The sequence below is a fragment of the Falco cherrug genome, chromosome 2 (assembly GCF_023634085.1).
Source record: "Falco cherrug isolate bFalChe1 chromosome 2, bFalChe1.pri, whole genome shotgun sequence".
Lineage (NCBI taxonomy): Eukaryota > Metazoa > Chordata > Aves > Falconiformes > Falconidae > Falco > Falco cherrug.
This window is the reverse complement of record NC_073698.1, coordinates 4,638,701-4,652,395: the sequence shown is the minus strand read 5'-3', so window position 1 is coordinate 4,652,395 and position 13,695 is coordinate 4,638,701. Positions and strand designations below refer to the sequence as shown.

At 44.1% G+C, this 13,695-nt stretch overlaps 1 protein-coding gene across 9 annotated transcripts; it reads right to left on the bottom strand.

Annotated features, from left to right (window-relative positions):
• Positions 1-849: 849 nt before the first annotated feature.
• AAMDC (adipogenesis associated Mth938 domain containing) lies at positions 850-13,547 on the bottom strand. Of its 9 annotated transcripts, none has more exons than XM_055703321.1 (5): positions 13,377-13,395; positions 12,448-12,533; positions 9,475-9,625; positions 4,880-4,975; positions 850-2,012 (listed from the first exon to the last, which is right to left on the bottom strand). In XM_055703321.1, the coding sequence occupies exons 3-5, from the start codon at positions 9,604-9,606 to the stop codon at positions 1,770-1,772; spliced, it is 471 nt and encodes a 156-aa protein (XP_055559296.1). In that variant the 5' UTR covers positions 9,607-9,625; positions 12,448-12,533; positions 13,377-13,395; the 3' UTR covers positions 850-1,769. The 9 variants fall into 9 exon arrangements, with proteins under 9 accessions (XP_055559296.1, XP_055559294.1, XP_055559295.1 ...); XM_055703319.1 differs by lacking the exon at positions 12,448-12,533 and adding an exon at positions 12,534-12,600 and having other exon boundaries at positions 13,377-13,394; XM_055703320.1 differs by lacking the exons at positions 12,448-12,533; positions 13,377-13,395 and adding exons at positions 11,219-11,413; positions 12,534-13,221.
• Positions 13,548-13,695: the final 148 nt, after the last annotated feature.

The following is a 13,695-nucleotide window of genomic DNA, read 5'->3' as shown; positions in this document are numbered from 1 at the left end:
GTATTTTAGCTTACTTTCTCTTTAAAAGATGCATTTTCACACCATGTTCCAACATATGGGAAATCTGAAAGGAAATTTGTGTAATCTAATTTTTTTCCATTTTTTAAAATCTAGATGTTGACTTTTCCATCCCATCCCCAGGTTTGAGGCATTTAGGCTTTTCTGCTCTCAAAAACACTGGAGTTCGTGCTCTGTGGAGCTCCAGGGCTTCGTGTCATCTCAGAATTGCCTCCACCCGCTCACCCGTTGTCCTTGAATTTTGGAGGATTGTTGGACTTCTGTACTGCAATAGCCTAAAAGATGATTGATCTCAGAATGAAAAGCAAAACAAAGGGCTGCACTCATGCACAAAGATAATTTGCATCTTTTAATTCTGCTGAAGAGGGAACAAGGCACTTCAGGTCACAATCGCCCAAGTATGGGGAGATCCTGTCCTCTCCAACATTTCCAAGTGTAGGAACACGGTGCCAGTACAGAGCTGCAGCCACAGGGAGACTGAGTGATCTAGAAGCAAGGGCAAATAATCTCCTCAAAGTGAGTAATGATCAAACACCCCTCACCTCTGCGTTTTACCTCCTAATTAGACGCAAGGGAAGAGGGGCAAGAATCTGGCAGAGAAAAGGCTGAACTCGTGTGAAAGGGGTATAGCTTAGTGGTTTGAAAATGCGTTGTCCTGTTTACTGTTAATTGCAGATTTAATTACATACAGCATCTGGGGGTGGGGGGGAAGCCTAGCTCTGAATGCTTTTTAATAGGAAATTCATGATCAGATTGCTGAAGTCCATTGAAATTCATTAGGCAAATTCTTAGAACTTTGCAAACAAATAATGCAATTATCAAGTCAAGAACTCTTAAAACAATGCATAAATGTATTTGGAACAAAGTTGAACCTTATGGGATACTAACTCAAACCCGGTGTGGCTTTCACATATCTTATTTTAAAAAGTATAGCAAAACGAAGCAGGCGGGCACACTCGCTGCAAAAAGTACAAAGTTCTTGGCAAGACGCAAGAATGGGGCACGCACTTAAATCAGGACCATACGCCATCGCCTTGGGTTCCAGCTGACAGAGATGGGTTTCCTCTGGATTCCTGCCTTGCTTGCCTGACTTCTCAAATCTTTTGACCAAGTCAGAGACGCAATCGCTATTTTCATCTTATTTCACTCGTATCTTCCCATTTATTCTTAGTAGCAGGCACCAGGAATGTGGGAGCAGGCTGTTATTTTTATTTTCCAGTTGGCTAAGACAATATTAGCGGGCCTTCAAAATAAAGTCTGAAGGCTGGTACGTGCTACGCTTTGCACAAACGCTGCCTGATGCCCCTTCAAAAATGCGGGTTGTGTTGCGCTCGGTGTGTCTGCGAGCCTTTTTACAGCCGTTTCTCCCGGCTGCCAGCTCGCGCATGCTGCTTCACAAAGATAAGGGCTGGGGACCGTCCCGCTCGGCAGCAGAGCAGCTGGGGTGGGATCTTCCTGGCACCCAGCCCAGCCGCAGCTCTGCTTTAATGAGAATGTCAGGGTGGGAGATCGTTTTCCTGGTGGGAGGCAGAGAAGTGGTATATGTGAGAAATCCTGCCCTGTAAAAGTGTGTTCCCACGATTTGGGCAAGGAGCCCATAATTTTAACGAATTATTTATGGCTCTAGCTGAAAGCGGCGATTTAATAAAGATACTGGTTTTGAGCTCTGGTTGCATTTTTTGATGAATCAGTCCCAGCTGTTTCCATCATGTAGCAAAGCAATTTCAGGCACCAAAGAGGAAATTGGGCTTTCAGGGACTGGAGCAGCCCAAGTAGAGCAGGCGCTTTTGTGGGAACCGACAAAGCTGACTCAGGAAGCTGTGACAAGAGCAGGAATAGAAGATACGGATGGAAAAGACTTGCAGCAGACAATCTCCTTGTCGATACTGAAATTTCACACCGACGGTGATGAAACATAGCAGTTTGCCTTTAAAAAGAGAAATCCGCTTTGCATGCTGCAGCTCCCTCTTTTTGGAAGTGGAATCTTCTGCATCCTACCGGTTGCCAAATGAAAGGAACAACAATTAAGAGGCTGCAGCACAAAGCTGGGCAAGGCACACCTCTGAAAGTCACCTGGCAAAGCTACGCGGGCTGCGCTCCTCTCATGCTTTTCGGGAGGACACACAGCACCAGCTACGTAGCCAGGCATTTTCCTCAAATGCCTGGGCTGAGCAGTTTTGTTGAATGTGGCTTCATCATTAAGGTACCACATTAATATGAAAATATTTTTTTAAAAAAGAAAAAAATGCGAGGTAAAAGATCAGGTGTTTCCTCAACTTCTCCTAACAGTAACGTGCATACTGCAGTGCTTAAAAAAACCTGGAGCTGTCGTCTCAGTAAAAGCCTTACAAAGTCTCTTCCTAAGGCCCCAAAGCTGATGAAATAACGCAAATGTATGACTGCGATCAGGAGAGTCAAACCACTTCCATTATAAGGTAACAACATTTAATGCAAAAAGTCGTCACACTCTGCAGATGAGTAGGAACTGGTTCTGCTGGCATCCCCTTGGGATGACTACAGCCTTCTGGGTCAGCACTTCACCTTCTACTTCACACCATGCAAGTTACTCAGATACATGTCACAGCAGTTGCGAGGCGCGTTACACCAGCTGCTGTGTCACAGAACCAGGGATGCAGCTGGAAAGGCGGTTCTTGCTTGTTTCTGTTGCCTCAAATACAGCCACGCTATTAGAAAATATTGCTGTAATTAGATTCAAGATAAAACTTCCAAGTACTCACTTTCCCTTTGCTTTCACACCACACTGTATTTTATCAGATAGAAAGTTTTAAATGATTCCTAGAGCAAATAAACAGAAATAGTATTTTGTAAAAGGTTATTCTTGGGTCTTGGGAAAATCATTGCATTCTCATACCAATCTAAGCCTCTCTGCTACTACTTGGATAGCTCTGAGTGCCTCAGGGCTTTTACAGCATCATCTTTGTATTTCATTAATACACACAGGCTTAATATGCACAGCTCAAGAATTAGTGAGCCTGGCAGGGGAAAAATAAATACATCTACAGTAGGTAACTTGTAACTGGTAATATTAATAGAAGCCCACAAAGAAGAGTAACTAAGAGATCTTTTAAACTTTCAGTGTAATGATACACTTGTTGGCACAATGTTTAAATCATCGGATAATGACCGGTAAGGATTCTCACATCCATCCCCAGCTTGCTATCAGCACCTTGCTAGCAGCAATTTAGACTGATTTCCTAAAGATCAACAATTTTATGTTGCAAACTCCGGTTTTGTGACAAATCTGATGATTTTCAGCACGTAGAAACTTTTGAATAGATGTGTATTGCACAAGTCGATCGGCATAATTCACAGGAAAGCTCTTTAAGGCCCAGATGTTGGGTTTACTCCCTGTAGTTTTTTTTTTCCTTTTTCCAGGTTCAATGTAAACTTTAAAAGTGCAAAATTACGTGTTCTTGGATTAGTCAATATGCTGACTGAAGCTGCCAGCAGGAGGCAAAGTTGTATGATCTGGGTTTGGCTTTTAATGTATTTTATTTTTAACTTATTTATTTATACAACAATGGTAAAGTGCTTCTTTACCCCCGCTTCGTATCTACCACTTGATTTTACTCATCAGCTACCTTATGGCTCCATTCCAACAGCCAATACTGTAATTTTGGGCCATTTCCTAATAAAGTATTTAAAACCTAGTATCTTAATATAGCCAACAGGTGAAAAGTTAAGTAACCAGAATACGTACAGTCTTCAAAGGAAGATTAAGTCAACCTGAAGAATGTATGGAAATGGTTCTATAATTAATTTCATTAACAGGCCCCTTTTGCGAGGACTCTGTTTGCTTAAACCCTGAACTAATAAACTGTCCTTGCATTTTAGATTGTCAGCGCGCAAATGCCTTGGCACGTAAGTCCCCACGCTGCCGACTGTAATTTGACTCAGTGGGGAGGAGTGTCTGATTTGGCAGCGGTGGAGGCAGGCGGAATGAGCTGTAGGGCTTCAGCAGGTTGAATGGAAGACTCCCCCCACTTTGACACCCTGAGCAGCCAGGGCATTGTACTCTTGCACAGCCTTCTCTGTTTGCAAGACCAACACGTCAATCCCATTTTTCTTCAGATAGTCCACAGTAGATGGTGGAACCTCAGAAGAGAAAAGGAAATGGGAAGAGCAAGTATTAGATTTTTTTCCCCTCACACTGGAAGGCTTGAGGAAAAACAGGTACTGATGCCGTTTGTTAGCAGATGCGCTTCAGTAACTGATAATATGCCCAGATATTTCTAAGATTGATTTAAATTTTTTCTCTTCCACAAAGCTAGTTTTATCTACACGCCTCCTAAATGCAGCCCTTTCTTACACAAATAAATAGAACTGGAGCTAAAGGGAATTAATCTAAGTAAGGTGTTACCTCATCAAAAAGCTAAATAATTGCTTCTCGTGAAGTAAAGCCCAGCGCTTCTGAGCCTTCTGTAGCTAGTTTATCTGCTGAAGTGACACCCTGCCAACATTAGTAACAAAAAAGCCTAATTATCAAAGTCTTTACAGCAGGCTAGAGAGCTAGTTCATAACCAATTCGGGGGGGGGGGGGGGGCGGGCGCAGGCAGGGGACTAATGACATTGTCAAAAATGCTCCGTGTTTAAATTGCTCCTGTAGCAGAACACAAACCTGTTTACTGCTTGACATTGACGCTAATACAAAGGGGCTCAAATGATGTTTCTTTCAGGAAGAGAGGGACTCCTGGCAGGAGCTCAGTCATGGTAATTCAGTGTCCTGAATTTTCTCCCTTTTAGTAAAGCATCGTAGATATTTTATTTTTTCTCCCTTAATCAGAGGGAGAGAGAAAACAAACAGCTCTGGTTTATGTTTCACGCAGAACAAAAAACCTACCTGCAAAGCCTCGCTCATGCCACGACCAATCACCACAGTTTTAACACCCTTCTTGACAACTTCTTCAAGGTCAGCTGGCTGCACTCCTGGAGAATGCTGAGTGTCAGGGGAGGAAAATAAAACAGTCTGTGTACTGACAGCATCAACCAGGAAAGCTTCATCTATATGTTCTGAAACTGTCCGCAGAGTAGCAAGGTAAATTAGCAGTACCAAAACATAACACAACCCTCTGTCCTGCACACACAGAGTAGATAACATTGGTAATTAAAACGAGGTATTTTGTATGCAGATGAAGGATGATAATCAATTGCTGGTAATATTATAATTCCTTATTAAACAGTTAAAAATAAAAAAGATGCATTACACATTTCTAAAACATTTATGTCTAACAACCAGCATTTCATAAATATTAGAAGTTAAAGTGAAATCAATAAATTGCAACATGCTGCTCTTCGGTTTCAAATGAACAAATTCTTTCTGTAATAAAGACTGTGGCAAGCCAAAGTTTACTCGCTTTAATTACAAAGAGCTCCTCAAATAATTAAAATGATTAAATTCTTGTTTACTTTGCAGATTTCATTTGCCAAAGAGGACTGAAACTTATCGGTTAGCTTCATTTCAGTTAACAGTTTCAATTTCTGCAGTATTATAAATCTTGAGAAAGAAATACTTGAAACCTAACTCCTCAAAGAAAAAAAAGAGCTTTAACAGCATCCTGATTATGAGTTTTTTAAAGTGCACCCATTTACTACTAATATGCTTTAAACATATGAGTCCATAAATACACCTGTAATGTTAATATGGAACATTATGTAAGACTAATTCTCCTTGTGGATTCGGTTTCTATTTATCTCTGTATAGCCAAGAACAAGGTACTGTACAACCTGTGGTTAGAATTTTGCCCCTCTTTGGTGAGCATTTTTTTTAAACCATAAATATTATCACACACACACACTCCTTTTTTGGTAAGACTCTCAAGTTCTTTTAGAGGACTAAGATGAGTTTCTCACATGAAGTGGGAATTGCCATGGCAGACTTCTGGAGTATGTTATATTTATGGTTTATCCCCTATACTTCCTGAAAATACTACATACTTTCAATGACTTAACGTCAAAGCACCAGCTTAACAACTGGCTTCTGTTGTTCCATTAGTTAGTCAGCTTTTCTCTTTGATGTCCTTGGGTCCTCTGCTATTCTTTTTCCCCTGCCCAAGTCTTCAGCAGCTGATGCTGCAGCCTCACACATGGCACCAAGAGTTCTCTTCTCAGCCCTCGCCATGTTTCGGCTTGCAGAACAGAAGCAAGGCTTCTCAAGCTGAAACAAACACCTGAGTTCCTGAAGTTGCAGGTGATAAAAACCTTCCACAGCAGAGTGCAACTTCCAACGACTGGATTAAACTTATTCCCCAAGCAAGGCCTTAGCCTGGCTGGTATCTGGAATTTCAGCAACAGAGACAGTTGACCTTTATGGTTCTCCAAGTTTATAGATCACAGAATCTCTCAAGTTGGAAGGGACCTATAGGGACCATCGAGGCCAACTCCCTGCTCCTCGCAGGACTACCTAAAAACTTAAACATATGACCGAGAGCATCATCGAGACGCTCCTCGAACTCGTACAGGCTTGGTGCTGTGACCACTTCCCTGAGGAGCCTGTTCCTGTGACCTCTCAGTGAAGAACCTTTCCATAATGTCCAGTGTGAACTTCCCCTGACTCAGCTTCACTCCATTGCCTCGCATCTTACTGCTGGTCACCAGAGAGAGATCATCACGTCCCCCTCCACTGCTCCTCTTAAGGTGTAGGCTGTGATGAGGTCCCCGCTCAGCCTTCTCTTCTCCAAGCTGAACAAACCAAGTGACCTCAGCCACTCCTCCTAAGTCTTGCCCTCAAGGCCTTTCACCGTCTTAGCCACCATCCTCTGGACACACTCCCATTATTTTGACGTCCTTCTTGTATTGAGGTGCCCAAGACTGCACACAGTACTGGAGGTGGGGCCACACCAGCACTGTGCTGACTGGGACAATCACCTCCCTCCACCTCCACCGGCTGCCTGGGCTTGCTGTGCCCCAAGACACAGTTGCCCCTTTGGGCTGGCAGGGCTAGAAGCTGTGCTCCCCTTTTTCCATTTACACCTGATTCCACACCTAGAATGCAGAGGTCACTTCAATATGCAGACCTTTCTCAGACCAAATGATTGCAGGTACGTGCTTATGACTGAATAAATAATGATCTTCCTTTGAGGTTTTTTGAAGTAGACTCAGACAAAAAGAACAGTTACGTTTTACTGCAATTACAATAATCAGATCGGTGGGGAAGGTTTGCTGTCATGGTAAGACACTGAGACCTTGAAGCCATGGAACACAAGGATTTTCTTTGGTTACACCAAGACACACTGATGCCAGGGCTTCTATATGTTTTGTAGGAAACCAGTGCCATTAAAGGAAACATGTGACGTGACAGAACTGTACCGTTGCTGATTTGACAGCTGGAGGGAAAGAGGAAGGGCAGCAGGACTTCTTGCCTGTTGTGTTCCCTGGCCTTCATTTCAGGACTCCTTTTCTCCCATTAGCAGATGGCACTGAAATGCGGCCAGCCCGGGAGGCTGCCTTTCATCCCCAAGGGTTAAGGTCGTAAGAACTATTAGTGCTTAGTTACAGAACCTTGCAGAGCCAGTTATACAATTTTCCCGATGGAAGAATTACATACTAGACAGCAGTCTGATAGCAGAGAAGGAAAGGAAGCAATTATTTCCAACTGGAGTGTGGGGCACGGCCAGCACGGCTTGTTTCCCAAACTTTGGCTCCACCTATCCCCAGGAAAAACATGCTCAGAGAAAGTAGGCACACTATCTACCGCAAAGAAATGCGCAAAAAATGCACCTGGTGAATCCCACTATTTCCAGTGCTAACCGGATTAACATTTTTGCAGTTCTTCAAAGTTGGAGATGCAGTCTAGAAAAGCTTAGTTCAGTTCTCATATTTGTTGCTTGCTTTTCATTTTTAAACCACCTGACTCCTCATAGCTGCAAGGGTAGAACTGGCCTAAAGACGGAGCTTTAGAAGTGACTTCTATAAGGCAAAATCTAAATAGGCATTTTTTTACTTCCTGATTATATAAAAAGGATGCCAGAAAACCTACCTCTCCAAATAACCCAATTTTTCTGTTTTTTTCTCCTCCAATTTTAATTTAACATAGACTCATTCTTTCTTGTTTCATTCAGAGGACTCCTCTGAAGACTTTTATGGACTTAAAACTTGTGCCTCTCACCTGAAGATATCCCTTGTTATAAACTTTAAAAAGAAAGCGGTCTCTCCTAAGTGTTAGTAGGTTATAATTTGAAACCAAACTTTTCAAGTGGTCGGAATGAGTAACAAAATGTGATTGAGCTGGGAACTAGTTGGGAACTTTTCACCCACCATCTCTGTCCTGCTTCCCAGTCACATGTGCATATAAAACAGGAAAACAAGATTGTCAAACAAACAAAAAGCGACTGTCACCACACATCCCACCCCTCTGAACAGCCAGTGAAAAATGCACTTTTAATAATCAGACCATAAATGAAATATTACAAAGGTTATATGCACAGCTATCGTTCTCTCTGCAAGGTACAGAGATCTTTACCTGAAGGCACTTCCTTTCTCTTGGTGTTGTATACGTTGCATAAACCGAACTCTGAAAGGTTAAAAAAGTTCTGCTCCCCCAAAGGTTACAAATGAAGTTCCAAAACCAAAGGTTCTGCCCTTCAATTGCGTCAAAATTAATTCAACAGAGCTGTACCCTCTGCGTGGATACAGTGCAGGTGGTGCTGTGTCTAAGGCCGGATCAGTACATAGTTGCTTTGTGCTTTTAACTTTTGCTTCGAAAGCATGGAATTTTTTTCCAGCTATCCTCACGCAAGCCCTAATATGGGGACAATTATCACCACCAAGTTCCTAATGCAACAGACATTGTACTGCTTCTAAATCTGGAATGTCAGTACTGTTCCATGCACATTTATATAATTCTGATAGCATTTACAGATAAAGTTTAGAAATTGTGAGGGCAAGCACTCAGTATATGGCTACCAAAAGAAGACACTGCATGGTTAGCCAGATTGTGAGTTTTTCACCAAAAAACTAGCGCATATGACACTGTATCTGCATATTTTTCCTCTGATATAAGTATAAGAGACCCCAAGGAAAAGGATATAAACTAAACCACATGCTTTGTTGTCTTCCAAACACATAAGGTTAGTCACTGTGGATTTTACTGCCCATAATTTCTTTTCCTATCTCACTCAAGACAACTTTTGTGTACACAACCTAAAAAGAGATTGTTACCAGTATGTTAAGACAATGGCACTCTTAATCAAATGCAGAATGCTGTTTGAGAGCTCCAACTGTGTGTGAGAGAAGTCTGGTCAGGGTATCTGCTGCATGTCTGCAGTCCCCTCTCCGCACACTCGGTACTGAAACATACACCGAATCCTTTCCCGGGAAAAGTAAAACGCCTCGATGAAAGCAAAAGGCAGCTCGCTGAATTTCTGGCTGGAACTTTAACCTGGACCATCCTCAGAGTCCCGTGTAAAATGCAGGATGGATAGTAAAGAGCAAACTTACGTTAGTCCCAGTTTCTCGCCAATCCCAGGTTCGGCTCCCTCCTGGCCATACTTTGCAGTCCTTATATGTTGTAGAGCAGCCTTTCACCTTCATCTGACCCCAAGAAAGGGAAGCAATTTCAGGGGAAGACATCACAAAGTTGAACCAAAGTCTGGAAAAAGGATATTTAATACATAACATCAGGCTAACATATGCAGCACATTAATAAAAACAGAAAATTCCATCCTTGCCCCAAGGAGCTGGGAAGGAAACTCTATTACAGATTTTATCCACGTGATTTTGTGACAACAGAAGTGAACTGAGGATCAGCAGATTTGTTGAATTACCAGTCCTCTTGGGGATCTTGTGCAGGATTTAGGGCAAATCATTTTACATGCTAAATCTAGACTAGTATTGGGTGCACAACTTTTAAAACCATCAACAGGGATCATCAGGTCCCAGAATATCCTCTCACATCTGGGTTTTAATTTTCTCCCCAAAACGTACAATGAAGATGATGATTATTTCCCAAAATGTCGGAGAGAAACATGGTTTCTTTGGCCACTTCATTAACGTGGTAAATGAGGTTAAAAAAAAATCCCAAACAAACCAACCCAGAAGAAAATCCATGAAGAAAACAATGGCAATGCCATTATTGCTATAGCAAACAAGACTTTCAGAGAGCTGAAGGTGTGAAGCCTTCTTTCCCTCATCACTCCTTACAGAGGCCAAGGCTCCCATCATGTCTCAGGACAGTTAAACACCCAAATAGTATCTTTTCTAATGTTTGACCCCAGTGTTCATTGTTTAGAATTAAACTCATTATTTCTAATCCTTTCTGTTGTGGACAAGGACAACAGCTTAATCTTTGCCTTTTCCACCATCTTTTGTTTTCCTGAGGACTTAAGTCCCAATCTTTTTTTCCTTTCTTTTTAGATCAAATATACTTCCCTTCAGTTATGCTTTCTGCATCTCTGCTTTTGTCCTTCCCCGCCCCCCCCCAGCAACCAACAATTAGTACACATCTTTCCTTGATGTCTACTGCCTAGAACTAGACAGAGCGCTCCAGCTGAGGCCTTATCAGCACTTTTTGGTACTAACTGCAGTAATTTTAGATCTGCTATCACAATCACAGCTGGGCATCAGCAGGGCAGGGACACTGCCTCACTACACAGTGAAAGCTTCCACCCTCTTCACAGTCCTCCACGTTACTGCAATCTGATTGCTGGTGTGGTACTGGCAGTAGACGACAAGAGAGCGAGGGGAATCGCAGGGCGATACCCTGGAAATGCATTAGGCTAGCGTGGCAGTCAACTGACACGTCTCAAGGGTAAAGCCACCTTTCTGCCCTTCCAGTTCAGGAGATGGTCTGAAATCTGCATTGCAAAGAAAACTGGTTGTTTCAGCCATAAGAAGAGCTCTGCTCCTGGATGTTCCGCAATACCTGAGTGGCAGATCCTTCCTGATATGTAGTTTCTCATCCTTTACTTTTTAACCATTCAAATTCATTCATTGGGGGGGGGGGGGGGGGGGGGGGGGGGGGAAATCAATCAATCATAGGAACCCTGGTGGCACAAATGAAAGAGCCCTCACAAAAGAGAAATCTTTGGACTACCAGGCTTCCAGTCCTGGAAGCCTCTCTCCCTGTCTTGCACGTGCTACAGCAAATCATGGTATGGCCAGACAGGGCATGCTCTCCTCAGATTGCCAGGAGGGGATCTCAGTATCCCGCTCCGAATGTCGCATTAAGTAAAAAGAGCGTTACTTTGGATTCAGCACAGGACTGAGTCTGCCAGGGGTGCTTCTTCCACTGAATAGCAGGGCGATTCTTTTCTTTCTTGTTCCTTTGTGAAGTTAGTGGCACATGTGCCCTGCCAAACAGGAAGCCAGGCAAGCAGCTACGGGGGAGTAAAACTTGCTTGGATTCATGTATTCTAGATTCTCTCATTACACATCTGCACTGCAATGGATTCAAACGAAGGCCTGTTAAGACTATTTTTCCAGAAATCTGCTTGAAGGGAGATTATAGCAGAAGCAATAACCAGCAGTAGTCCCAACAGAAAGAAATCACCCATCAACCAGAGAGTAAAGGCTGAATAAACCACCCAGAACCTGGCTCTGAAGAATGAAAATGATTTTTGCCTGTACTAGTTTTGAGAGTAATTGCAGAATTAGAACTGGAGGTTAGACAGAGGTGAACAAACAATAAAATGATAAGGAATATCAGCTTTCCCAATCAAATAGTATTACAAGGCTGGGACCGTACAATCAAACGGGCACAAACTGGAAATGGGAGAGCAAGTGTTCCATGTGATCTTTTCCAAGCAGCACAAAAATAAGTAAATAGCAGAAATGAAGAAACAAAACTTTAAAGCCATACATAAAAAATTCGTAATCTAAAACTATTACCTGCAATACTGCCAGAGAATATCAGTAAGGTCATTCGAATTAATAAGAGTATCTTATATTGGATTAAGAATGAACTTTTTAACAGGAACTTTGGACGTTCCTGATGCAGGGCATGGTCCGATCACTAATCGGCAAGGAGTAGGAAAGTAGTTTGCCAACAAATGAGTTGTTTAACTATTCACTATGACAGATGTACAGTACCAAAAATAGAGTACTGCTTAAGATCAAGAGACCATGAAATATAAAACTCAGAAGTATAACTGAAAATTTCTGTAAATCGCAGTAGTCCAAACACAAAGAGACGAGGAGGAGAAACGGTTCAAGAATCTATAAGCAGAGTTATGAGAGTTTAAAAATGTAGGAAATAAAGGAAGCAGAAAAGCTTAAAAGGTCGGAAAATACAAGTTTATGCAAGGAGACTATACTGAAAGAAAGAAATGAAGCTGTGGCCAAGGATGGCAGAAGAAAAAAACAGCTGAGAAGGAAACTGAAGATACTTGTGCAGTCAGGCAAGCATGTGGTTTTTAAAGCTGCCAGCACACTTGTCTTCTGTGAAGGTAAACGTTATTTCAGAGTAGCACCCACCAGCAACAGACAGAACAGTGCACCAAAGGGTATTTTATTGAGGGACTGCGAAAGGAAAGAAAGTTTCATAAAATCCAAGGACCAACCTGCGATCAAAGAGGATAAAGGTGAAAGTGTAAACGGGCATACGTCAAGTTGCAGGCAGAACAACTCCTGTAAGGCATCAAAGGATGAGGCTGCCCCCAGCACCACGCGGGAGCGGGGTCAGTGGGCGAAGGTGGGCGAGCTTCAGCAGTGGCACAGCTGCCAGGAGAGCAGGTCCCGGTTAAACCCGGGCAGCGGAAAGGCCAGCAGGAGGGCCTGGGCATGGTTAAACTGGGGGCAGGTGTCAAGCTGAAGTAGGAAAACCTTTTCCGGGCAGTCGGGAAGCTGATTTATTAAATTATTATTTAATAAATAATATCAATTAATTTTAACTAAATAATATTATATCAATTCTAATAATAATTAATAAGCTGATTATTAAATAGGGAGGGGGCAGGTGTCAAGTTGAAGTCGGAAAACCTTTTTCCGGGAAGTCGGGAAGCAGATTTTGCTGGGGAGCCTGCAGGGGAGTTACTGGGGGAGGGATGCCGGTAAAAGGGGGAGAGCAGCCCGTTGAAAACGAGGGGGTGGGGAGGGAGAGAAGCACAGAGACCCGAGACAAGCATGGGGGGACACACACGGCCAGGAGCCTGGGTGCTTGGGGCACAGCCCTTGAACCCCCTCCCCCCCCCGCCGAGGCCAGGCCTTACGTGAGGCGGCCCCACACCTCGCCACTGCCACCACCCCTCCCCCCCCCCTTCCCGCCCCACCGGGCGGGCAGCGGCCCGTTCTGCGGAGCACCCCCTGCCCGCAGGGCTCGGGCCAGGGTCCGAGCCGCCCCCCCCCCCCCGCTGAGGTGATCCGTTACGGCCCATCCGTTACAGCCGTTACGCGCCCGCACTCACCGCCGAGCGCGCGACCCCTGCCCCGCCGGTCGCAATCTCCCCCAATCCCGCCGAGGGGAGGGGGGTGGAACGTCCCGCTGCCCGCTCATTGGCCAGAGATACCTGTCGGCCCCGCCCCCCGGCCCGTTCCGATTGGCCAGGCCAGCGGCCTGTCCCCGCCTCCACATAGATCGCCCCGCCCAGCCCAACCGCTGCTCCGCCTTGTTTTCATTCCCCTGGCCGCACGAGGCGGAGGGGAGTCGGCCTGCGCCGCTCTAGCTGCCGCCCCCTCCCCTCCTCTCCTCGTCCCGCCGTTGCATTGTGGGATAGTGGCGGCGCG

Bases quoted from the DNA above. Each gene is read 5' to 3' on its own strand.
- AAMDC (XM_055703316.1), bottom strand. From the start codon at position 13,543: ATGTGGAGGCGGGGACAGGCCGCTGGCCTGGCCAATCGGAACGGGCCG. The intron at 9,626-13,376 runs GTGAGTGCGGGC...TCCTTTTTCCAG, and splicing joins CAGGGGTCGCGCGCTCGGCG to ACTTTGGTTCAACTTTGTGA. The intron at 2,013-4,879 runs GTAGGTTTTTTG...GGCAACCGGTAG, and splicing joins GCATGAGCGAGGCTTTGCAG to GATGCAGAAGATTCCACTTC.